The 25,000-nt window shown below is 40.0% G+C and overlaps 2 protein-coding genes across 4 annotated transcripts; one reads left to right on the top strand and one right to left on the bottom strand.

The window, feature by feature from the left end:
• Positions 1 to 3,664: 3,664 nt before the first annotated feature.
• c1qtnf6a (C1q and TNF related 6a) lies at positions 3,665 to 14,016 on the top strand. 3 transcript variants are annotated; one of them, XM_046073966.1, is made up of 3 exons: positions 3,665 to 3,738; positions 11,068 to 11,271; positions 11,990 to 14,016. In XM_046073966.1, the coding sequence occupies exons 2-3, from the start codon at positions 11,076 to 11,078 to the stop codon at positions 12,535 to 12,537; spliced, it is 744 nt and encodes a 247-aa protein (XP_045929922.1). In that variant the 5' UTR covers positions 3,665 to 3,738; positions 11,068 to 11,075; the 3' UTR covers positions 12,538 to 14,016. The 3 variants fall into 3 exon arrangements, with proteins under 3 accessions (XP_045929922.1, XP_045929929.1, XP_045929916.1); XM_046073973.1 differs by lacking the exon at positions 3,665 to 3,738 and adding an exon at positions 7,221 to 7,265; XM_046073960.1 differs by lacking the exon at positions 3,665 to 3,738 and adding an exon at positions 10,466 to 10,484.
• Positions 14,017 to 16,218: 2,202 nt separating this feature from the next.
• Positions 16,219 to 23,394, bottom strand: LOC123985924 (carbohydrate sulfotransferase 12-like). The gene is made up of 4 exons (XM_046073920.1): positions 22,801 to 23,394; positions 20,501 to 20,653; positions 20,163 to 20,342; positions 16,219 to 19,356 (listed from the first exon to the last, which is right to left on the bottom strand). The coding sequence occupies exons 1-4, from the start codon at positions 23,164 to 23,166 to the stop codon at positions 18,808 to 18,810; spliced, it is 1,248 nt and encodes a 415-aa protein (XP_045929876.1). The 5' UTR covers positions 23,167 to 23,394; the 3' UTR covers positions 16,219 to 18,807.
• Between the last annotated feature and the right edge of the window lie 1,606 nt (positions 23,395 to 25,000).

Here is a 25,000-nt window from a genome sequence, read left to right as displayed (position 1 = left end):
CTGAGAATATTTTGCTACATGAGTTGCCGAGTTGTTTACGTCATACACATAGAAACTTGGCGGACAATACGGTTGATGGTTAGAAACATTTAAATAATGGTACAAAATCACGTATTGCATGTACATATTTGCGATGGTTTCATTTGCGATATGGTATTAGGTTTTAACTGTTAGTTTGCTGTCCATGTAGAGTGAAGTAGATTAATTAGGAAAGTTATTTATTATCGGTATTTGCAAAACAAGCAATATTTTAGTGGTCTCAGGTAATGTACTGGTGAAGTAACAACTTGGGGAAACAAAATGATAATGCTAAACCAATACATCTTTATAGTACCGTCCATGTCATTTCCACATTCCGACTTAAAGCACATGAACACACCGAAGTCAGAAGAACAACTTCCCAACACGGGAAATGAGACCATCCAAGGAGCACACAAATGCAGCATAAATATCCACCCGCTGCTTGTGTTAGTTGCCAGATCAACTCATTCCTAGTAACATTGTTCCAGCGTTGTTAATAAAACCTGTCCTTGTTTGAATCATCTGGAGTTGTGCCGAGTGAGTCCATTCCTTAAGTGTGTTGCCCTGATATTAGTCATTCAAATTTATGAGATGGATTTATAACCATTTGATGTGAGCATCAGATTTGTGAGGAATAGCTACAGTGTGCTCGCTATCCAACTGTCCATCCTCTGTTTTTCCTGAGCTGAGCCACAAGAACGCTTTGAGGTCTAAAATTTTAACTCCACTCAGTTTTCAACTTTGAGTGCCTCATGATTATTCCAGCCACTAACAGTATGTTTTGGAGGGGAAAGTGGGGGTGGGGATGTGGAAGGCAAAAAAAAAAAGTCTCCAATCAATCTCATCTAATCTCCAATCTACTAGCACAGGAGAGCGCACATATTTCCTTCCATAGATTGATTTAGTTATTTAACATCCAGCTGCACTTCCACTCCTGGTTTTCCTCTGAGGTTTGGGTCTGTTTTATGAGCTGCGAAAGTGAGTGGCTATGCTGTGGTCAGCAGTCGCCACACCCAGAAGAGGTCTCCAAGGTCAGAGAGGAAGAATTATATGTGTGCAATGGTACGGTGTTTGTGAGATACTGCTGCTGGAGCTCATAAAAGAGACACCAAAAAGAGAGCTAAATGAGACCTTTGATTTAAGAATGCAATGCTTCCAAATGAAATACCACCTTAAAGAACACCAGAGGAGGGTCACTGGGGTCAGATAGACAGATAGAGAGAGAACAGAATTAGGAGCTCCACTGGGAAACAAACGTCTGATTCCTAAAGACAACACACAGTAAATGTTCAGATAGTATAAACCTCAACCCCAAGGACCCAGCGGTGGTAATGTTCAACAGCTGTGCCTCATGTTACACATGTGCATTCATTCTGCCTCATCCCCCTCTTGTTCTTATTCAGGACGGCGTTCCACATGGCTTAAAACGGTGGTTCCCAACATGATGAACAAAACAGGACTAAGAAAAAATGTATGTATATTACTCAGGTTAGTTATTTCACTCTCTCGTCTTTGCTTTTCATTGTGAAATACTGGATAGTTTTATTACTGAACTATTGAAATGAATCTAGAGGACATCACTTTTGCACTGGTCACTGACCAGGGGCTTTCCAGTAAAGGTTGCTTAGCTTGGCACAAAGACTGGAAACACGGGGAAACAGCTAGGCTCTGTCCAAAGGGAACAAAATCCACCTACCAGCACCTAAAGCTCACCAATTAATATGTTATATTGTTTGTTAGATCAGTAGAAAAAGCCAAGTGTGAAACTGATGAGTTGCTGTTTCAAGTCTTTATGCTAAGCTAAGCTAACCAGCAGCTGGCTGCAGCCCGATATTTCAAAAGAGTAATCAGTCCTCTGATTTCTCAGCAACAACTGGACTATATAGTATTAGTGAATCATTAATAATTACTTCATCGACATCTGTGAATGAATCATAAAGTTGTTCTGGATTCTTTCCTCACTTGTTTCTTAAGTAACTGATCATTAGCTAAAATTAGATTATGTATTTTCTCATTATCTATTCCTTGTTCCTTCCTCATTTTTTCCCTGGTAACTACTCAAAAAGTTGTACCTAAATCTGTTCATTACATAACATCTTTTCATCTGCCTGGGTGTCAGTGGTGGTGGGTACATGTCGATTACTTTGGTGTCCGTGAGAGAGCAATTATCAAATGATAAGCCTTATCTGTGTAAAAAAATACCTGATTCCAGATGACCCTGCAACACACAGCTTTAAGGCCCAGGGATGGGCTTTACATCTCTTTCACTGCAGTGATCACGTTTCTCTCTTTCTTTCATTTTCTCTGGCATCCGCCTCTGAAGCAGAACATTATAGTTTTAATTCAGGTCTGGAAATTATAGCCTCCCCAACTCTCTCTCTCTCTCTCTCTCTCTCTCTCTCTGCAGCTGCAGCAGCTGGGAGGAATGGAGGAATTCAGTAGAGGAAATGCAGGCCCTGGGGGGAATGACCAGGAGTTAGTGACTTAGTTTTGCTCCACTGGTTTACACGGTTATTGAGGAAAGCATTATCCAGTCAAGCCTATGGCAAATGCAGTTATGAAATTTGAAATTGTATCTGTTGTGTGATCATATGGGAGGAAAAACATTGTCTATGCATAAAACAATCACACAGTTGGTAATTATCAACACGGGCACTCCAAGTTCATGTGCTGACTTACATGCTGACCTTCACCGCCTTCAGAACTGCAGTCTACTTGCAAAGGCCCATTGTATTCATGTGTCTAGGCTTGTATTTTATCAGGCCTGAGTGCAGGTGCTAGCAACAATTTGTTAAAATTCATAAAGGCCCCATTGTCCCTCGGTCGGATATGCAATTAATTCAGAATTATGGCCTCCACCTGAGCTCTTGATATGGCTTACTAGCAACACTGACTAATTGGGTGTGTGTGTGTTTTTGTGCTCTTAAAAAAATGTGTGTTCTTGTGAAGTCGGTGTGTTCTCACAAAAATGTGAAGGCTGCAGCCTGAGAGCAACAAGGCTGAGGTAGAAGACTCACCCCTAAATTTCAGTGTATCTTTTAATAAGCATTATTTTAGTATTTACCAGTTATCAAGCTAGGCATATAGAATATTCAAACATCATGGCTAAATAAAAATCTTCAACAATAGTTATGAGACAACTTTGAGCAAATTAAAGCGTCAGAGTTGTAACCAACATTTCAATATTTCAATATCCAGCAACTAGGCTACAGAATTGTCCCTAGTAATAATTTTGATCAATACTGTAACCACTATTGTCCGTCACCGTCCAGCCAATATATTTTTAAGGTTTGAAAGATTAGCCTATCCTCCACCTCTCTTGTACCTCACAGTGGTTTGGTCCGCTGTCTACCTTTTCCAGACCCCCAACGACTTTATTTCTAAAGCTCTCCCGCCGTTTTTATTGCTCCCACCAACAGTAAAGTGAAATATCTGGCCTTGCTACATGCCTTATAGGCTTCTGATCTTCAGATCAGGGTCACCGGGTCATCTTATGCAGGTGATAACTGTCCTCCCCAGAGGTTGCTGTCAAATAAATGGACAGACACTTGTTGCCCGAGTCTGTGGGAAACTAGGAGGGATCTGTAGGAAAACATGTCACAACTCACTCCCACAGAGGGAGTGAGAGAGGGGGCTGCTGACTCAGGAACCTCTCTCCTCCGTACAGGCTACTGAGTCTCCTCAGCGGACAGACGCGGCTCCGGAAACGCGACACTGGTGAGATTCATTCAGATAAATAAAATAAAATATCTCAGTTATCAGTCGGCTGAGCGATGGTTGCATGAGTGCGGAGTGGGGGCCTTGTGGTGATCAATCTTGGATTATTTAACAATGAACCTCTCATTGCAACTCCGTTTGCGCTCGACCGGACCCGCACGCGACTGCATGAGACCGCACAGAGATAGAAACATGCTTCAACTAAATGCATGGCAGTCTGCAAAATGTATATTAAGAAGGCTATGTTGTTTTCTCGGCTGCGGGGCGTGGATTAACCACTATTTACATACACATTTCATGCACAAGTTTCCAGTTCATGTGGGGTTTTCCATTAAACCCAGTTACGTAATATCCCTGGTCAGTGGATGAGCCATATGAAACACACTGGCCATCTGTTGTTCAGTGTTGATATATCCCAACAGAACCTTAACACAAGCAGCATATTTTCACTGCAAGATAAATTACATTAGATATACACCATTATGACCAACAACAACATTTTGATTGGATATGCACAGTGCAGCTGCAAAACAGCTGTCAAAAATGCACACATAGGCATACACACATTCTGCTAGTACACACCGTTGTGAGAGTGTGGTCAAAAAGGCTACAGCATGTAGATAACGATCTCTCATCAGAGTTTCGATGACTGAACTATAACAATGACGCTAAACTGTGTTTCTAAACAACTCAATAGCAAATAGCACTGCAGCCAGTGTGTAGGCAGATTATGAGACAATAGGCTAAATGTAGAGAAGGAGGTGATCAGAAGGGGGATGGCATCCCTCTTGTAAGCACAGTGACCAAGTGAGAGTGCAGTTGTAGAGGGCTTGTTTCTTTGAATGTGTTAGTGTCTGCCTGAATCATTGATTTTTGATCTGACCAGGCGAAAGTTAGAATCTATAGGCCTATCTGTAGCCTACAGTGGGGAGAAGTATTTGATACACTGCTGATTTTGCAGGTTTTCCTACTTACAAAGCATGTAGAGGTCTGTCATTTTTATCATACACTTCAACTGTGAGAGACTGAATCTAAAACAAAAATCCAGAAAATCACATTGTATGATTTTTAAATAATTAATTTGCATTTTATTGCATGACATTAGTATTTGATACATCAGAAAAGCAGAACTTAATATTTGGTACAGAAACCTTTGTTTGCAGTTACAGAGATCATACATTTCCTGTAGTTCTTGACCAGGTTTGCACACACTGCAGCAAGGATTTTGGCCCACTCTTCCATACAGACCTTCTCCCGATCCTTCAGGTTTCGGGGCTGTCACTGGGCAATACGGACTTTCAGCTCCCTCCAAAGATTTTCTATTGGGTTCAGGTCTGGAGACTGGCTAGGCCACTCCAGGACCTTGAGATGCTTCTTACGGAGCCACTCCTTAGTTGCCTTGGCTATGTGTTTCGGCCAGCACATGCGCTGGCTTGAGCAGGGGGACCTTGCATGTGCTGCAGGATTTTTCATCTATGACGGCATAGTGTGTTACTAATGGTTTTCTTTGAGACTGTGGTCCCAGCTCTCTTCAGGTCATTGACCAGGTCCTGCCGTATAGTTCTGGGCTGATCCCTCACCTTCCTCATGATCAATGATGCCCCACGAGGTGAGATCTTGCATGGAGCCCCAGACCGCTCCAACAGTTGTTGCCTTCTCACCAAGCTGCTTGCCTATTGTCCTGTAGCCCATCCCAGCCTTGTGCAGGTCTACAATTTTATCCCTGATGGCCTTACACAGCTCTCTGGTCTTGGCCATTGTGGAGAGGTTGGAGTATGTGGACAGGTGTCTTTTATACAGGTAACGAGTTCAAACAGGTGCAGTTAATACAGGTAATGAGTGGAGAACAGGAGGGCTACTTAAAGAAGAACTAACAGGTCTGTGAGAGCCGGAATTCTTACTGGTTGGTAGGTGATCAAATACTTATGTCATGCAATAAAATGCAAATTAATTATTTAAAAATCATACTATGTGATTTTCTGGATTTTTGTTTTAGATTCCGTCTTTCACAGTTGAAGTGTACCTATGATAAAAATAACAGACTTCTTTATTACAGCTTCTTTATCGTCACAGTAGGGTGTAACAATACACCAAATCCACAGTTCGGTTCATACCTTGGTTTTCCCCCATTATTATTATTATTATTATTATTATTACATATAGGCCTACTTTACTTAGGCTGGCCACCCAGGTATATAGGCAACTGCCAAAGTAAATTTTGCAACCCACTTTAGCATTTTGCAGAGAATCACAGAGAGAGATGTTATCTTATATTACCTTAAGGGACACGGAGGAAATGTTACATTATGAGAGCGACAGTGAATGCACTACAGCAGGTGTCAGTAAGGTTGGTTTCGGTTTATTTAAGAGGTCAAATTATGCTTTTTGGCTTTTTCCCTCTATTGAGTTATATAACTTGTGCATGTAATAGGTTTGCAAAGTGAAAAAGCCCAAAGTCCACCCCCCAGGGAGTTCCCATCTCCCACAGAAAACACTGCTCTGAACTGACTGAAAAGAGCTCGTTTGTAGTCCAGCTGTTTCCCTTTCATTCCTGTGATGCTCGCCTAGTGGCTAGTCCAACATGCCCTCAAAAACACCGGTGGAAAAACACACAGAGCTGCAGCACACAGTGACAAGACGTCCGCCTGCTGCCTCTCCTCTCCCTTCCAAACATTAGCTACCCTCCAGGCAGCCAATGGACATACAGTTGTTACTGTAACTTAGAGACAGACTCAGTTAAAACTTTATGGATGAAAAATACATTTGTTACAGATTAATAACTCACCACTCTGAAACTCTTCCTAAACTGTTGCTCGACTGGTAAGGTAAGGTCAGCTGAACCAAAGCCCTGTTTCCCGGCTTATCAGGACACTCCCTACTCTTTTTCTGATTGGCTAGCAGTCCTTACCTAGTAACTGGGCATGCACAACTCCCAACAAAGATTTTGTACAAGTAAGATGCCTCATTCAGTAGCTAAAACGAAGCGTTCAACACACAGGGTGAAAAGAGGAGCTGCAGCAATGTGCAATATGAAAAAATATGGTGTTTTTTGAAAATTAAACCATGTAAACCAGTTCTGGTACAACCCCTAAATAAGATTTTAAACCTGAAAATGGCATAACCCCTAACCTCTTTAAACACAGCGACTTTATGAAACATACTGCTGATGGAGAAAGTCAGCAGAGACACATACAGCAAGAGAGAGACAGAAAGAGGCAGAGCAAGCTGTTGAGTTTGCCATCAATAAGGTTCGAGCTATCTATACTGATATCAAGACTTGCGGGTCCTATAATGTAACCCTATGTCTCGAGCGTCAAATCTGATTTGATTTGAAACGCAATGGATATGAAAATCATCAGGCTGCAGTCTGCCTGCTCTCTGTGGGCTCCTACACACACACACACACACACACACACACACAAAGCGGCAGCAAAGCGAGAGGCTGCGGCGTCGCGGTGGAATATGGTGAGGGTTAAGTTAGCTCCAAACTACTGTAACGTTAGTTGATGACAGCAACGCTTGTTACTGTAAGTACGTGCAATAAAACCTTCGCAAGTAAAATGACAATAGTTAATCAATACACCTGTCTGTAAGGTAACGTTAAACATGTAGAAATGGTTAATTTAATCATCTCTGTCCTCAGTATCTCATCCTGTATGTTTTAGACAAGCACAGCTAACGCTAGCTTGGCATTAGTCAAATGTTAAAAACAAGCTAAATAGAAAGCTGTCTGTCTGGAGCACAGACTGGTCTGTAGTCTTAAAAACTCAGCTGCTGGCTGACACAAACCAGCCGCTCCTCCTTCTACCTGGTAACGTTACCTGCAGCCAGCGAGAGAGGAGGGACTGATACAGACTGATGTTATTCTTTCTAAACCTCACCCACTACTTGTGATGTCAGATAAAGTTATTGAGTTACTTTGCTGCTGTAAACATTAATGTTGCTGCTCTAGAAACAACATTTAGCTGTATTTAAAATATTATATTAAAAACAACCAGGCAGTTAACATGTACGATTCAATATATGTTAATTTATTGCAAGTGATATGTTGGACATTGAATATTTTCCTCATCCCGTGCAGGCCTAACATTACCTCTTGCCCGTTGGGTCTGGTCTTACCAAATAACAATCACTAAATAATAGTAAAGTATCAATAGTGGTATCGATAAAGAATCGGATCGTTAAGCAGTCTCAATTAGGGTATCAATATCAATAAAAATTAACGATCCCCATCCCTAGCCTTGTGGGACCAGAGGTGCAGGCTAGGTGTGTGTGTGGGGAGAAGAGAACAGGAGCAGATTCAAGAAGTAAATAAACACTAAACTTATGTGGAAAATTACCTAGGCTACAATAACCTACTGTCAATACAAACACGATATAGCCTACACCACTACCGACTCGGTTTCAGAACCGTTACAGTCCTACTTTACAGTCGTTTTTTATCTCTTTGTAGTTGTTTTGTGTCTCTCTGTAGTCATTTGTAGTTGTATTGTGTATCTCTGTAGTCATTTTGAGTTTCTTTATTGTAGTTGTTTTGTGTATCTGTAGTTGTTTTGTGCTTCTTTGTACTTGTTTTGGGTCTCTCTGAAGTCCCTTTGTGTCTTACTGTGGTTGTTTTGTCTCTCTGTTGTTATGGTTTTGGTTTTGAGTGTGGTGATTTCCTGTTTTATTTTGATAATCCCGTCCTCACATGTCTATATTTACTTACTGTCTCCGTGTTTTCTTGTTCTCTGTGTTGTTTTTTCATGGGGTCATTCATACTTCATTTCCTGTTTTACTGTGTTATTTTCCGTCCTTCTCGTTTCTGTTCACTTCCTGCATATACTTTTGGTTGTTTTATGCCTCTTTGTAGTAATTTTGCATCTCTTTGTGATCATTTTTGTTATATTTGTACTTGTTCTGTCTCTTTGACATGTCAGAAACCAGTAGACCCAGTCAGAAATCCAACCATGCACGTGTGTCCCCTGACATTGTAATAGGCCTATAATGCAGTCCAACATACTGTAACAACACCCCTATGACACAAATGACCAACATTTCTCTGACACAGTTTCAAAAAATGTTCAGAACGATACAATTTGGATTGTATTAGTGTGTACAGTATATACCTAATAATAAACAAAGAAAGCTGTCCGGTCCAGTTCAGGCTTTCAATCCAAACAGTATAGAAACTGGTTTCACAGGTTTAGATTTACCATTTAATATCATTGTAGTTCAAAATTTTGTTTCTTCTGTCGATCATAGCAAAACATCAACAGTAAATGAAGGTTTTGAACATTTATCTGAGTTTGTGGTCTTTTGCTTTGAAGGATGTAACTGTCAAATGGATACAGCTGTCCTGTATAAACACAGCTAACATACACCATTCCAGAAACAGTACACAGATACTGGCTGATCACTGAGAATCTGGCAGGCAGCCATCATTTTTCCAGTGAAAACTACTCTGCCTAAAAAAAAAACCCACAACACTGTTTTTCTCTGGATAAAATAAACTGTTGAGAGGAGTCCACCTTCCTGTGCTAATAGGTGATAAATTATAGGTTCTGTGGATGGTGATTTTTCAGTTGATTTATGATCCTTGTACCCCTACCCTCTCCCATTATTTTTCCATTTTCTTTACTTTTGGGATATGGATGAAGTGCATTAGTGAGTCTATGAGGCACCAAGTGACCTGTCACCATCAGCTCTGTGAATATTTTCTAAGGTATTTCATTTCAGCAACCAGCGAAATGTCACTGTGAATGCACGGCCACCTCATAAACAAATATGCTGCTTTTGTTGCAAGAAGGCTTCACTTTATTTGTTTTTTCCACAATTCCTGACTGAATTCCCGTTTCTTCTTTCTGGGGTAATGAAATGTTTTCTCTGGCTCAGGGTAGAAGATTCCTCTTTCTCTTTTCCACTGCTCTGGAAATGACATCCAGGACACAGAACGATTTTATTCTCTGAGCAGCTGCTGAACAACTGATATTTTGGATAGTGCATATGTTTCATAGCTACTGATGGTTTCCTCTTTCTTTATGTGATTCTTTTATTTTTCTTGTTTTGGGAATAATTTAAATGTAAAATTATGGACAATAATCTAATTGTCAACCTAAATGTTATCTCTATGTATGGCACTGAAAAGGGGGATACATCTGCATTATTCCCATTCAGTGAATTAAATCTTGGAGTTGTGTTTGATCAACAAACAAAATCAAAACAATGGTGCCTAAAACATAGTAGCCTATATTTCCTGCTTACTTTCGGTCTCCATTTTAAGATCAAATTAAACTCCATGGTTTTGCTCCCTTTTATGTAATATTTATATATATTCTGCACCATTCCCACATAGGTCTGTTGACCAGGTGTGTCATTGTGACATTATAAAAATCATATAAACCTGCCTGTATAGATTGACATTTTTAGTCATGCTAGGAGGATGGATCTGTGGATGCCATGTTTGTTGGCCAGTGTGGCCACCTTTTTTGTCCACAGTGAAATAGCAACTACTGGATGGCTTGCTGTGAAATTTTATACAGACATTCATGGTTCCTGGACAACGAATCCTAATGACTTTGGTCATCCTCTGAGTTTTCCTCTGTTGAGTGAAATATCGAAACAACTATTGGATGAATTGTCATGCAATTGGATACAGACATTCATGTTCCCCTGATGATGAATCACAATGATTTGATTACTTAACTTTTCATCTAGCGCCATCACCAGGTCAAAACAAAGGCCATTCCCATCAGCCTCAGCTGTAGGTAAGGGTTAATTAGCAAATTTTAGCAAGCTAAGATGGTAAACTAAGATGGTGAACATGGTAGACATTATACATGCTAATCATCAGCATATTAGCCAATGTGAGCATGTTAGCATGCTGATGTTAGCATTTAGCTCATAGCACCTGTGTGCCAAAGCAGCAAGACTGTTGACTCTTACTTATGTTGCATGCATTTATTTTTTATTTTATTCTTTTTTGCCTCAGTGTAATGCATTATGTGATTTGACAGGTGCAATAGAAATAGGGTAAAATGTTTACATTCTGCCGCAGCATCAAATAAACTTCCAGTTCAACCTGCTATTGTAGGACAAACGTCTCGATTTCTAGAATAGAGGCGAAAACTGGATATCATATTGTAGGTTCCCAAAGCTGTTCATTGATTGCTTATTAGCCACACACAGAGCCTTTGTTTAAAGTGGGAGATTTCATTTCACTGTAGCACTGACCCAGATCAAGTCATGGGTCAAGAAAAATAAATTACCATGTCCACCAGCTGCAAATAATTTAAGAGTCCAAAACTTTGAGGCTCTTCCAGTCATCTGGTTCTTCTGTTCTTACTGTAGGCACAGCTATGTTGTGTGTCCTCGTCCTTCTGTCCCTGACCTCCCTGGTGGCCCTGGTGCCTCCTCCGAGCGCTCCTCCTGTCCCCTGCAGACACTGCTGTGATCACGTGGAGCAACCAGAGGGCAGCGGAGCCCAGCCTGCCACAGAAGGGTTCATTCTTGTACCAGAGGTCCGCACCTACATCAACATGACCATCCTCAAAGGTATGATATCTTCAACAGTACCAGGCCATATTTGGTGTCATGCCACTTAGCAGCATTTGCAGACTATATAATATACATATATCCATCATAGCCCTGCTAAATTCATCTTGAGACCACTTTCTCTTGGTTGATGCTCTTTGTCCACAGTAGATGATCTAAGTTATACTGCTTTAAACGTTCACATATGCTGATTGGCAGAGCTCTGAGAAGCTTTCAGAGCATCCTGCAGGTTTTCTCAAAAATGCAGAAAAATGTCATATTTTAGAGAAGCCGAGGAATATCCTAACCATGGGGTTCACTTTATGAAATGGAAAAACTGTAGGAGTCTGGTTTGTCAGATTAGCTCCCACTGATTGTATTTCTGGAGAATTTAGTACCATTTGCAAATAAAAACAAAAAGGACTCCTTCTCTAGATAGGTTTATGAAGCCATCCAGGTCAATGGACAGCTGAGACAAAAGCAACTACACGCCAGGCCCAGTGCCTTTGAGTTCCTCAATCACTTTCTCCAGTTTAAAAAATCTTGCCTTTACACTCAAGTAAACTATCTGACGAGTAACCCCAAAATACATTTAATTGTTTTGAACTGAGCTGAACCAGAGAAAGAAATGTGGTGGCTTATTATTTTAATAATCACAGCTTTAAAAAATGTTCTTTGATTCTATCTTCTGCAAGCATACATTTAATATTTCTGGTGATATAACTATCACTCTGTGTAGGTGAAAAAGGAGATCGTGGCGACAGAGGAACTCCAGGTAAAGCTGGACAGGAAGGCCCTCCAGGTTCCAGAGGTGCAATGGGCTCAAAAGGTGACAAGGGCCAGGCAGGTCTTCCAGGAGACCCCTGCAAAGTCCAGTACTCTGCCTTCTCCGTCGGCCGTCGCAAATCCCTCCACAGCATGGAGTCCTACCAGGCGCTTGTGTTTGACACAGTCTTCGTCAACAAGGAAGGCCACTTCGACATGTTCACGGGGAAATTCCTCTGCCACATCCCGGGGATCTACTTCTTCAATGTCAACATTCACACGTGGAACTTCAAAGAGACGTACCTACACATCATGCAGAACGACACAGAGCAGGTCATCGTGTACGCCCAGCCCAGCGACCGCTCCATCATGCAGAGTCAGAGCCTGATGCTAGAGCTGGAGCTGAGCGATGAGGTTTGGGTCCGCCTGTACAAGAGGGAGAGGGAAAACGCTATTTACAGTGATGATGTAGATGTCTATATCACTTTCAATGGGTACCTCATCAAAGCTAGCGTTGAGTGAAAATGAGTCAGAGAGGGAAGGCAAGGCTGAAGATAGCTGAGCCCAGCTGTATGGATTTTTTTAAATATTTACAACAGTTTCATTGTCTTTATAGGCTACTGCATAGACCTACATGCCACAACAACTAAAAGGTTCAGCATGGTGTCATTAAATGAATAGTTCTACATTTTGGAAAACATTCTAATTAGATTTCTTCTATTTACGCGCCTGATCATCAGATATAACTTGACATTTTTACACTTTGGTTTTGGACTAATCAAATAAACAAGATATAACATGTTCATTAATAAGACATAGAGGTGCTGTTTGTCGGATTTTGTAACCTTCAAGCAGAGCCGGGCTTGCTCTTTCCTCCGGTTTTCAGTCTTTATGCTTTAGATAAGCTAAAAAGCTGCAAGCTGTAAAGTCGTATTTGCTGGCATGAGAGTGGTATCAATCTTCTCATCTTACTGTCAACAAAGCAGCGAATAAGTATATTTCCCAAAACAAGATCTGCTCTCTTTGTCAGTCCCTAATGTGTAAATCTGGATGGATTTAAGATTATAATATTTTTTACAGATTAAGCTCACAGAGTAATAAGAATAATGATTTTAAAACAAAAAAGACAACATTTGTAATGTCTTTACTTTTAGCGACAGAAAATGAGAACAGAAAGTTGTCCGATATTTAGTATTCTCACAGTAATGAAGAAATTAAGCAATGGTTTATGCAGTAGGACATGCTAAGAGAAAGTACACTTGAGTTAACAGAATCATTGTAATATGGACTGTTATTGAGTTTTGTATGTGGTGCTAAAACACGGTGCTAAATGAACTTTTTTTGTTTGTGAAATTGCAGGAAGCATAAGATTTAGCGCCTCAGATTGACATTGATATTTTATTGACTGAATTGTATTTTAATTTTCAATTATACTTGAAAAACTTTTCCAGAAGGTGCTGATTATCCTCCTGTCATGTAACTATAAAGTGAAGTGACAGAAAACTGTGCATTGTACATAAACTGAAGATCCAAATGCAACCTAAAGCAGTTATAGGTTATTTGATAAGTCAAATTAATACAGATATTATCAACATTACTTGACATGACTATAAATGCCAGTATTGACAAGTATTAGTATGATATTATCGTTACCTTAAGGTGATGTGTTGCTGTTGTGTAGTTTCTCACTGTGACCAATGGAGGGCAGTAAAAACTTAATTCACGTAATTCAGCTCCAGCAGGGTAAAGGCAGAAACCAAAAAAATAACCATTTATTACAATTTTATAATACTCTTATTGGTAGCAGTCACACAAAGTGTACTTTGTATATGGATTTACTAAAATTGATTAGCTAAACTGACATTATTATTGTGTTTTAGCCACAAGTGTAGTTCCTTACCATGACCACTGAAGGGCGGTGTACAACCATGATTTCAAATGCTATCATGTCAATTTGCACACATCCGGTCAAAACCTTAAAAATAAAACAACCAAAACAAATAGTGGTGTTTGTGAGTCTTGTCTGCTTGTTCTGTTGTGTCAAGGATCGCAACTCTGCAGTGTGTTTCACAGGTTTTGTTTTACAGGGTAAATAGTATTGTGGAAATTATATTCCTGGTGAGGGACTGAGCAAATAATTGAGTTACAACCAACCGTTGTCTTTGAAGAATTTATTTAACAAAAGAGATTAAACAGAGAAGCGCTAAAACACATATACAGCTGGTCCAGAGACCTGCCACCTAGGGCGGCTTCGGGCATCTGGCCCCAAGCAAAGGGATGCATCATCATTTACACAGTCTAGGTTTCTATGTTTTGGGGAACAGAGATCCTCTCTCAGCCTTGAATGAACATTCCAGTAGAGGAGAGGAACAACAAGAGAGGAAAACACCAAAACAATCCCACAGCTCTGACCTAAACCCTAGTAAATGTGGATGGAGAGGAAAGGTTAAGGATAAAAAACACAATACATACATCTATAAGCCATAAAGAGAATAGTAATAATAATAATAATATTAAAAGATCATAAATAAAAAATTAAATGTAAGAGGACACAATTTTCTGCCATAACAAATAGGAGTCATTAATTGTTTGGGGTACGCGTTTGGATCAGTTCAGCATGAATTAAAGGTACAGTTCAGAAACCTATGCGGGGACAAAAAACCTTCATCCACCATTCAAAAGACCTTTGGAAATGTTGGTGGATGGGAAGCCAGTGAGGGATTGCATCCATATTGCAGCTCTTGCCACGCCCACAGCTGTCTCTAGGTCTTGTAATGAAGATTTCCATATACATAAACACACTGACACCTTGAGGATGTCATGGACAATTAAAGGGACAGTATGTGTTTGTAATCCAGTAGACTTTTTGTTCAATTCTCAGGATTTGCTAGCTCTCCATTTTGTGTGTTATGAAAAAAATCCACACAGGCTCTGTGACTCTGTACATGAAAAACAGAAAATGGCGTGGACCTTGCTACACAAAATTATTCCAGCCAATCAGGTGGCGTCAGTGCTCATGCCCAGGTGTTTTGTGAGAGAGAGTTCTATTCGAGGTGAGATGGCCGAGAAACTGCTTGAGACTAAAAAGGTCTGAAGAGTATAAACAGAGAAGAAAGTTACATAACCAGGCAAGGGCGCAGGCATTTCAACACTGGAGAAACCTGGTTACACTCCCAAAATTAAGTGTTTTTGTGTTTAACCTTAGTGTTATCTTAAGTTTTCTTTGACCCCCATCAGCTTTCTGATGACAGCTGTTTGGTGTCTTACATGACATGTTGTCAGTTGGCACATTAAATTTTCATGCATAAAGATCCAGAGGTTTCCTTGGTTTTGCTAAAATTGGCCGCATTTCCTGTTTTGGGCTCCACTGGTGCAATTTTCCGTTCCTGTTCTACTGATACATATTTCCCTCCCCCATTTCCACAAGGCCTTCATGTCAGTTACCCTCACTTAATACACAGTGACTATTCTGCTTTATGGTGCTATGACAATGGCATGATGAATTCTATCTATCTATGGAGTTATTCTAGTGCAAACACAAATTTAATCTGAATGTAATAGTTTTGAATTTGAAATGTTTAAACTGAATTTTGTATGCAAAATTAATTAACTTTTTAACAATTAACTTGTATTGTTTTCATCTTATATTATTTCAATTTTGGTGGAATTCAAATGCAGTTAGGAATTCAATTTTCAGTTCCAGGTTTCAACTCTTGACACTCATCCAGGGGACTCTAGACTAGAATAGAAGAGCTTAGATCCTGGGAAATGCTGCATACATTATTTTTCTTACAGCCTTTTGTCAGCCATGATGAAATGAGAGAGATTACACAGCTATGGCCTACATACCCAGAAAGCTTTACGGTCCAAAAAAGTCCTTTGAAAGAAGTTGGATTGAATTTGGAAATCCACCGAAATTGAAAAGCTAAAAGCAATGTAGGTTAAAATCAATTTCAAGCCATGAAATTCAATTTCAGATTTTGCATAGCCTACGATATTAAGTTTGAACATTTCAAAATGAAAAAATATTAAACTCTGATTCAATTTGTGCTGGCACAAATATAACTGATAATACAGAAGGTCAATAATAATGTTGTGCCAGTAATATCAAATATAAATGAAATGGTATCACATATTACTGAGTTAGTATAGATAATTATTTCTTTTCGTCACGAGACAAATGATTTTCAAAAAAAGACACAATTACATTTCCCATCATGCCCCACAACCTTTATTTCCCTAGAACAAAGACCAGATGACGCATGACACCATAACACTGATCAAGCTGAACGAATACTTTGCATTTTCCCAAAGTATGAGAGAAGGAACAAGTTTGTCAGACTACAAAGTCTCGTGACCTTGCTTTACAAAAACATGAATCACAAAAATAGATTTTGGGTTTTTGGTCTGTTACACGATTTAATGTTAGGCATTGTCATGAGGTCAAAATGTAGGACGAGGTTTGACACTGCAGCTTCAACCAAACTTTAATCTGTTTAAAGCATTAATGCTGTTGTAGCTTCCCTGTGAAAATATGCATCACCAGTCAAGCTCTAACCTTCATAAAGACCCATCAACACTCTGTTTTCCCTTTACAAAAGCAGCATGTGCGCATAGGTTTTTATTCTGCTAATAAATTAACCTTTTGCCTTACACAATGATTCTGTTTTATAGTGTTGCACGTTCAAAGCAAAAACAGCCATGGTGAAAATTGCTGGCATGGTTAACAACAGGACAGAAAATACAATAAAAAATACTTAAGAGATATAGCAATGTCACTGGCTCACAATCCAAACACTGGTGAGGTGGGAGTGTTTGTTTTCTCTTGCTCAGAGATGATAACAGATATTTGGTGAAACCAGCCGCTGATGCTTAATAAATCTTTCCTATCCAGGTGACAACTAGGTCAATCAAGAGTCAACGTTTGATTAAAATAAACAATACAGTAAAATACTGAATATTTTGTACACAAAATACACAAAACACAAAACAAATAAACCAAAAGGCAGTGAGACAACACTGACTCAATCGTGTGTAAATGTTAGTGACTTGCAGAATAATGTGGCACACAGCATGTCCATGACATCACATACAGTACAAACCACAGTAATCCTGCGTGATACACTGGACACAAACACACTGAAAAGCGTCCTAACAGCATCATCAATCACACAAACTCCCATAAAGACAGTACTGCTGAAGGGCTCCGTTGTTTCCTATTTTCTCCAAATAATAAATGTGGTAAACAAGGCCCAGTATATCAAATATACCTTGTTGTGGCTTCACATAGCTCACTATATTGTGTTCCAAGTAAAAATTAAGTCCTTCTACAAAAATACTTTTTTGCTTTGTAAACGTTTGCAACCCAAGGCACTATCTTATCATCCCACTCTTTTCATATAAAACACAAAGCCCAATGCATGTCCAGATCATGATGTGAACCAGACTCTAACCATGATCAAACCTTTACTTGGAAACTCTGACCTTAATACTGACCGCAGTCTAATCTTGCACCAAATTTACAGTTGTATATAACATGCTAGCATCAATCCAAATTGTGGAGTGATGTCTTTGCAACAGTACATACTGAAAAACACTACTTGTTGGCTTCACGTAATGTGCTCAGCCCCTTGCTGCCCATGAAAATGCCGTCCCTGTTTATCATGAACACTGTTGCAGTCTCCAGCGGTTACTCAATGTAGTTCAGTGTTAATAACTGCAGCTTGTATGCAAAACCACATCGAATGCTGACAATAACACTGTCATGTTAACAGAAAGCAATAAATGAAAATGTTCCCTTTGTTTAAACAGGCTCAGTGTGTTCATCCAGCTGGGATGAAAACGAAAGAATGTTGAAACTCTAGTTTATGCCTCAAAGGCAAGCTGAGACAAATCCAGCGATGCAGTCTAATGTTTGCTGGAGCTGCTGTGCACCTATATGACGAGGCTACAATGTGGCACATATGCTCTGAAACTGCCAAAATCAAACTCCTAAAATGTTGTCTGAAGATGCAGTAGGGTTTGCCGTTAAGGTGGTGCAATATGTGTTACGTAACATATGAGTATTATTCTGTGTATTTATGAGGTATAAAAGAATTCTATCGGTTTCTGATGATGATAGCTGTCATTAGTATGTATTTAACATAAGCGTCCCTTTCATGCTTAGAATAAACATAGCACGTACACAATGTAAAATAATTTATGTGACAACACTCTAGTGCAACTACACTTAAAAACTTATCTAGTAACACCTTGTTTTAACCAAATTTACTGTCCACTGCATCTGTGAGGTTTCTATGACATCAAACATGGGGTATGGCTCTGTGACATCACATCGGCGAGGTTTCAAACATCCTGCTACAAAGCCTGTGATCACAGTTAGTCAATACACAACTGTGGCATCACAAATGACGGGTGAGGCGTGACATCAGAGTTAGGAGTGCAAGAAACTCAACATGGAGTTTTGAGTTAAGAACTACAGTGAATGTGCAACATCTTGGGGACACGTGCTGTTTGCGAAATCCATATGTCAACTGTCTAACTTTGACTCGTGTGCTTCTTATCTTTGTGATTTAAAAAGAAAAACAATAATGGACAATGGCTATTACCTGGCTTCACCTCAATAGTGTGCTTCCATAGAGTGTCCTTACTAATGTGCACATTCAGTGTAGAGCAGACAAGAACACATCTGCAAAGCCCAGAACAAAAGGGAGGCATCACTGCTGTTGGAGTGTAACATCATTTCATGACAGAGAAAACATTGTGTCTGGGTCTGTTTTGTAGAAACATGAGTCACTCATTGAGGATCGAGTCTGGTCTGTCGTAGCCAAAGAGCCTGAAGTCAGGTTCATACAGCTTGTAGAGTTCTCTCCGAGCCTCCACAGGCACTGTGCTGAACCAATCGGTCTCCCAGCTGCTGGCTGTGAGGTTTCTGTGGGAGGTGGGGAACTCCACCACATTGTCCACCCGCAGCTGGCGCAGGAGGTGCTCGGCGTCCTCCTCTGCCGTCTCCAGGTGGCCCACAAAGTCATACTGAATCTGGCATGGATGACAAAGCCGATACACCTGCCTCCAGTGCTCATTAAAGGGCATCTCCTTCTCTGTCTGAGGGTCCAGGAGGTACTGGATGAAGTGGGAGAAGGAGGGATGGATACCCACCGCGAACGCCTCGTCCACAGAAGCAGGAGGTGTCGGCTGGTTGGCATAGCGGCGCAGCATGATCTGTGCAAAGCGGCGATAGAACTCCTCATTGGGTAGCTCAAATTTATTCCGGTAGGCAGAGATGAGGCGCACAAAGGGGTCCCGCACGAAAAGAAACTTGGTGTACTTCTTCAGCTTCACCTTTGAAAATGAATTAAAAATATATTTAACTATTACACATGTGATGGGGCAATTAATTGAAATTGTGAATGCAATTGAAAACAATAAATAAATCAACTATTAACATTCTTAAAGACATGACAGAGGACTCTACAGTTTAGAGAAACAATGATGACTTTTTAAAAATATAATTCTCTGGCCAAAAGCACACAGTGACGCAGCTGGAAACTGGTTGGGTTTCACTTCTTAAAGTGACCTCTGCATCATGATGCTCTGTCATCAGTCTGTTCCACCACAAAAAACACCTCAAAACAATAAAACTGAGGTCCTTGTGTGGGAGGTACAGAATCAACAAGAGTGAATTAAAGCTAGCAGATGTAATAATATGATATTGATGTCAGGATCTGGCACTAGCAGAACCTGAATGCACAAGCGTGAGTTGGTAATCACAGAGAAATGCTTTGCTAGATGTGTGTGTGTAGATAAAAATACTGTAGCTTAGTGTAACACTGAAGAATGCCGCATCTCTGATTTAGGTCTTATGTGTCGCAAATAAAACGTCAGGCAAAAGCAAAGCACTTCCCATGAGAGGAGCACCTACTAATCAGGCTGTACTTAACGATTTAAGGGGGTGTTACAGTAAATTTCACAACAATGCACTAAAACTCAGGTACAGCCGTGAAGCTCTGCACCTGAGGGAAATTCAGACTGACAAAGTGCAAAACATGCACCATGCAAAAAAATACAGCAATTAACACAGTAATCTGTATGGTGACGTAATATTTTCTTATCATCACCAGACAACATAGTATAGTATTTGAACCGACCTTCATTAGGTGCTTTGCAAACTTGCCGTAACGCTTCCAGAACTTGTTGAAGGTAAAGTGCATGCTGCTGTTGTGGACCAGGTCCCTGGGGATGGCCAACGGGTCACTCTGGGGAACACCATCCCGCAGGAGGCTTTCACTGAGGATTATCATGATGCGCTTCCAGTTACTGCACGCTACCTGAGAGGAGGGAGGCAGGGAGCACCTCTAAATGTCTCATAATAATGTGTGTGCGTGTACTGATTGTCATCCGTTCCAGTTCTTATTCCCCATTTATTGAAAAGAGCACAAATCTCAACATAAACATGCATCATACATTAACTGTTAAAGCAGCGTACCTTGGGAACATAGCAGTAGATAATGCCATGCCTGTCATCCACAATAAGGTGATCCAGGTCCTTGTTGGGAATGTCATCAAACGAACGATTTTTGCCAGGAAACACCACGCTGTCATTAGCGCACATCTCCTGAAGTAACCTCCGCCGCTGCTCCTGATTACAAAATTTAGCAAAAGCACAGACACATTTTTCTTACAGCACCAAACAAACATATACAAATAAATTAAAGGAGACATTTACAAATGCAAAAGCCTTTACTCTTTTATGCACATTAAACAAGGATTGGTACCGGTAAGCTCTGCATGCTGGTCAGATTCATCATCTTGTTTACTTTAAGGCGAGACGCCACAGCACAGAATAATGATTTTACTCCAGTCTGTCAATTTTCAAATTTTAACTTCAAAAAGTTATTTTACGTCTACTATTACCATACTTTTATAAAATATACAAAACAATTGTGAATAATATATATAAACTTTATTATTTGTCTATTTTATACCAAATCCACCAACTGCAGATCGTGTCAATTTCATCAAAGTTTGACCGGCACTTTTAAAACTCTCCACATTTAATCATATATTGTTTGAAAGCTTGTTTTCTAGAGCACAATGTTAGTTAGTCCATATATCATATATCTGTAAGAGATGTGTTCATGTGATAAGCTTTTTTATGATTTTTATGCCAAGCTTGTTATTGCGTTAACTATTCTTTAACAGACATTTTCTCAAAATGACATGTTTACTGTCCACCAAGTATATAATTTTACACACTGATTTATTATAGCAAGACATCTCCAGAGGCTTTTTTAAATAGCTTTCGTCATTCTCATTTTATGTGACATATTATCTATATAATATGTCAAAAAACGCTCACACGTGTGAGAGGTATTTTTTGGAAAAATCAATAACAAAACAATAATTTGATAAACCGTTCTGTTAATTTCTGGCCATTTCGTATATTATCACAATTAAACCCAAAGAAGTCCATCTGACTCTTAATAATGTGCTGGAAAATGGATTTTGTGCGGTATCCACATATTTAATTAGGAAAGACCTCATTTGCATAAAAAACATAAAAGATTGTTATTCAAAAAAAGCTTGTAGTTATGTATAGCTACTTTCAGCTTGGAAAGTTTCATTGTTATTTGAATAAAGTTGGGGGAAAAGCCTAGTTGACTATGGAGTCTTGCCTTAATCAATAGCTCCTGACTTTCAGGGCCTCCACACCCACACAGGTGTTTCCACTTATCCTAGCTGATTAGACCTGGCTCTTGAAGGAGTCGGGTGGAGCTCTGCTTGGATTACATGAGGTCATAACGAACGAGTATGAATGATAAAGCTGGAAATCCTCCCACCCACACAGTTGCAACAAAATTAATAAGAGGGTCACAGAGAAGTCAATTAAACAGTGCTTACACGCCCGCAGAGTTCAGAGGAGGAGTCTAATTGGGCAATTTAACTGAAAAGACCTGTGTGGGTGAGCTTTAGACATTAGCAGTGTCCATGTGTGTCTGCTTGTGTTTAGACAACATTTGAGAACTTTGGCTTATGTAAGAAAAACTAGTCAATATTTCTCAAAGTATCAAAATTGCTCAAATATCTAAGTATTGTATTGGCACTAATATAAGACAAAAGAACGTAAGATGCTCAGCCCTGTACATACAATATAAGAATGTTGAATCCAATGTTTAGGAGTTCAATTTAGTTTCAAGTTATTGCAACGTTTTCATAAACCATCAATATTACAAGGCTTTAAAGCTTACTCCAATTAGCAGATCACAAATGATCTTGATTAGCTTCTTTTATATAATGTTACGCTCACATGATTTGAATGAGGGGAGCCGCTGCTGTCAACCAATCAGGGTCCAGAGAGTGTGTTCTGTATGCGAGTCCTCCCTTTTGTTTTCCTTGTACAGGAAAAACGAAGGTGGAACTAATGACGTCAATGATGACTCTGTTCTGTTTATGTGTCCTGTTAAGCCATGCCTGAGTCACCATGCAGCTGCCACACTGGCATAAATGGAATGGGGCCATAATGAATATTATCATTTACACGTGTGCTTTTTCTGCTCCCACGTGTCAGAATGTCTTCTGTGAAAAGATGCAATTCAAATGTCATTTATATAGCGCCAATTCATAACAGAACTTACATCATTGCACTTTTCATATAGAGCAATTCTGGACCGTACTCCTTTTTATTTAAAAAGTTGTATTCCTTCAATCAACCCAGCCCACCCTAACAATTGAACACTACTGGTACTATTAAAGAAAATAGTAATAATAATAATTTCATATATTAACCTGTCTCTCACGGAGCTCTGCTGCTACAGGAGCCAGGTGAATCTTCCACTCCCGCCGCGGTATATACCGTTCTTCTGCTTTCTCTGATTGGTTAGTGTCTGCTGGGGCGGGGTCTGTGGGCTCACCAGTTCCCGGCTCTAAGAACTGGTTAACGAAGGCATCGATGTCGGACAGGAAGGACGGGGTTCGGGAGGTTTGGGGCCGCTGCTGGGGAGGTGGGGGTTGTGGGATTTTGGGTCCCGGTGACACAGGAGTGTGCAAATACAGGTGAGACGCTCCGACGTCATCCCAGTAGATAATGATCAGGAGGATCATGAAGGCCGAGCCCAGGACGACAAAAATGCGGAACATCCTGGACGTTCCCATTGTGGCTGTTGCTCGCTACAGGATCACCATGGCAACTGAGTCAAGGTCCAAGAGCTCTCCCTCACCATGGAGACAGATGGCCGCTATAGCCGAGTCTGTGGTAGGATGGGGCTCGTCATGGTGCTGGTGCACTACAGGAGTGTGCTGTACAGGCGTCTAACTGGCCATCCATGGATTTGCTCTCACTTCTGCTCCATGCCTGCGGCGCCCTGCACAGAGAAACACCGTCTTATGGTCCATCTTTCTCAAAATAACCACTTCTACTTCGAAAATCAGATTATGGACTTGCCTCATCGTTGGCTAGCATGTCGCCACCAATCACATTTTAACACAGACAATATTTCATCAAAACAGTGGATTATTTTGTAATTTTTTATAGCACGTTACAACGAGAAGAAACACTGACAAGCTAATAAAGACAAAGGGAATTTATAAAATCAAGTTAAATGTAAAGTATAATAATGAAAGACAGTGTTCGTAAGTGTTGCTGGATTTCTTGTGTTTTTCCCCCTATTCAAGCACCCGGGTAGATTATCACTCTTAGAAAAGCATACAGATTTCAAGATTACAAAAGTAAAAACCTTATCTTACGTTTTCTTGCTCTGCTGCTGATTAAAAAGAGCTTACAGCAAAGTGAGCAAGTCTTACGCTTTAGTGGCTTCAAATTTCTGACACTACATGGACTGAATTTCTCCCTCATCTCTCTTGAGTTGATTTAACTCCCACTCCCAGCAGCAAAATCACAAGTGGCTGTCAAATGTCTGCATGCCAGGGGGCTCTGCATACCAGGAGTCCTAATGATTATGGTACAGCATCGGCACACTTTAATACTCAGCAGCCCTGATGTAATAAAAGCCCCTATGTTAGCCACCTTTGAAAGAGGGCCAATTTCAAATATTTTACACACCTAACCAAGATACGCTCCGCATGGATAAAAACACAGAGACTTACTGTGCTCCTGCAATGCACAAACTAGCCTATTACTTTATGGAGAGCTGGAGAACATGTGGCTTATCTCAATCACAATTCACATTTCTTAATTCCATTTTATCTCCAGTCTATCTTCTCCTTCGTGTGCAGTTCAAAAGTTGTAGGGCGTCATTTTTCCCCCATTCTGACACTCTAAATATGGAGCTCTCGTGCAACAGACGACAACTCATTTCCTCTTTCCTAGAGCTAAGTGAGGACCACTGACATGAAAAATAATCATTCCCCTCTCCAGAGGCTGCAGACTACACTCCTCTTCCTCTCTAGGCAACAACAAATTTACTGCTGCCCTATAATGTACATCATATCAGACGTATCAGGGGCAGGAGATGCTAAGATCTTCCGTCCATGGTGGAATGTGGGAAGTGAATTTCCTCAAGTACTCTAGTTACTACAATTTTGAGGGACCATTTTATTCTACTTTATACTTCAGCTCCATTACATTGGGAAGAATTTTGTACTTTTTCCCCCCTACTTTGTCTGACTATAATATCTGACTACTGTTGTTACTCCTTTACAAATAAATATTTTGAATAGAAAACAGCATTATCTAATAAAATATGACAGATTCTTATGGATCACACTATCCAACAGTATATAAAATAGCAGATAGTAGCTCCTAAGAGCACCATCCCAACCAACTACGACAGTAAAATGCAACTTACACATTAATGTGTACATCAAAACATAACCATCAGCTACAACTAACAATTATTTTCATTCAAGATCAATCTAATTATTTTCTCAATTGATTTAATATATTTCATTTGGTTAACGAAATATTAATAGAACAGAAAAATTTGCATCATAATATCCTAGAGCCCATGGTGACTTTATGAAATGCCCC

Source organism: Micropterus dolomieu, linkage group LG02, assembly GCF_021292245.1.
Source record: "Micropterus dolomieu isolate WLL.071019.BEF.003 ecotype Adirondacks linkage group LG02, ASM2129224v1, whole genome shotgun sequence".
NCBI lineage: Eukaryota > Metazoa > Chordata > Actinopteri > Centrarchiformes > Centrarchidae > Micropterus > Micropterus dolomieu.
Note: the sequence above shows the minus strand (reverse complement) of the source record. Positions and strands in the feature narration are given on the sequence as shown.

What these genes read in the sequence shown, in the direction of transcription:
- LOC123985924 (XM_046073920.1), bottom strand. Translation starts at nt 23,166, where the DNA reads ATGGGAACGTCCAGGATGTTCCGCATTTTTGTCGTCCTGGGCTCGGCC. An exon ending in CAGAGCTCCGTGAGAGACAG is followed by an intron (nt 20,654 to 22,800) that starts GTTAATATATGA and finishes TTTTGTAATCAG; the next exon opens with GAGCAGCGGCGGAGGTTACT. An exon ending in TCTACTGCTATGTTCCCAAG is followed by an intron (nt 20,343 to 20,500) that starts GTACGCTGCTTT and finishes CCCTCCTCTCAG; the next exon opens with GTAGCGTGCAGTAACTGGAA.
- c1qtnf6a (XM_046073966.1), top strand. Translation starts at nt 11,076, where the DNA reads ATGTTGTGTGTCCTCGTCCTTCTGTCCCTGACCTCCCTGGTGGCCCTG. An exon ending in CAACATGACCATCCTCAAAG is followed by an intron (nt 11,272 to 11,989) that starts GTATGATATCTT and finishes CACTCTGTGTAG; the next exon opens with GTGAAAAAGGAGATCGTGGC.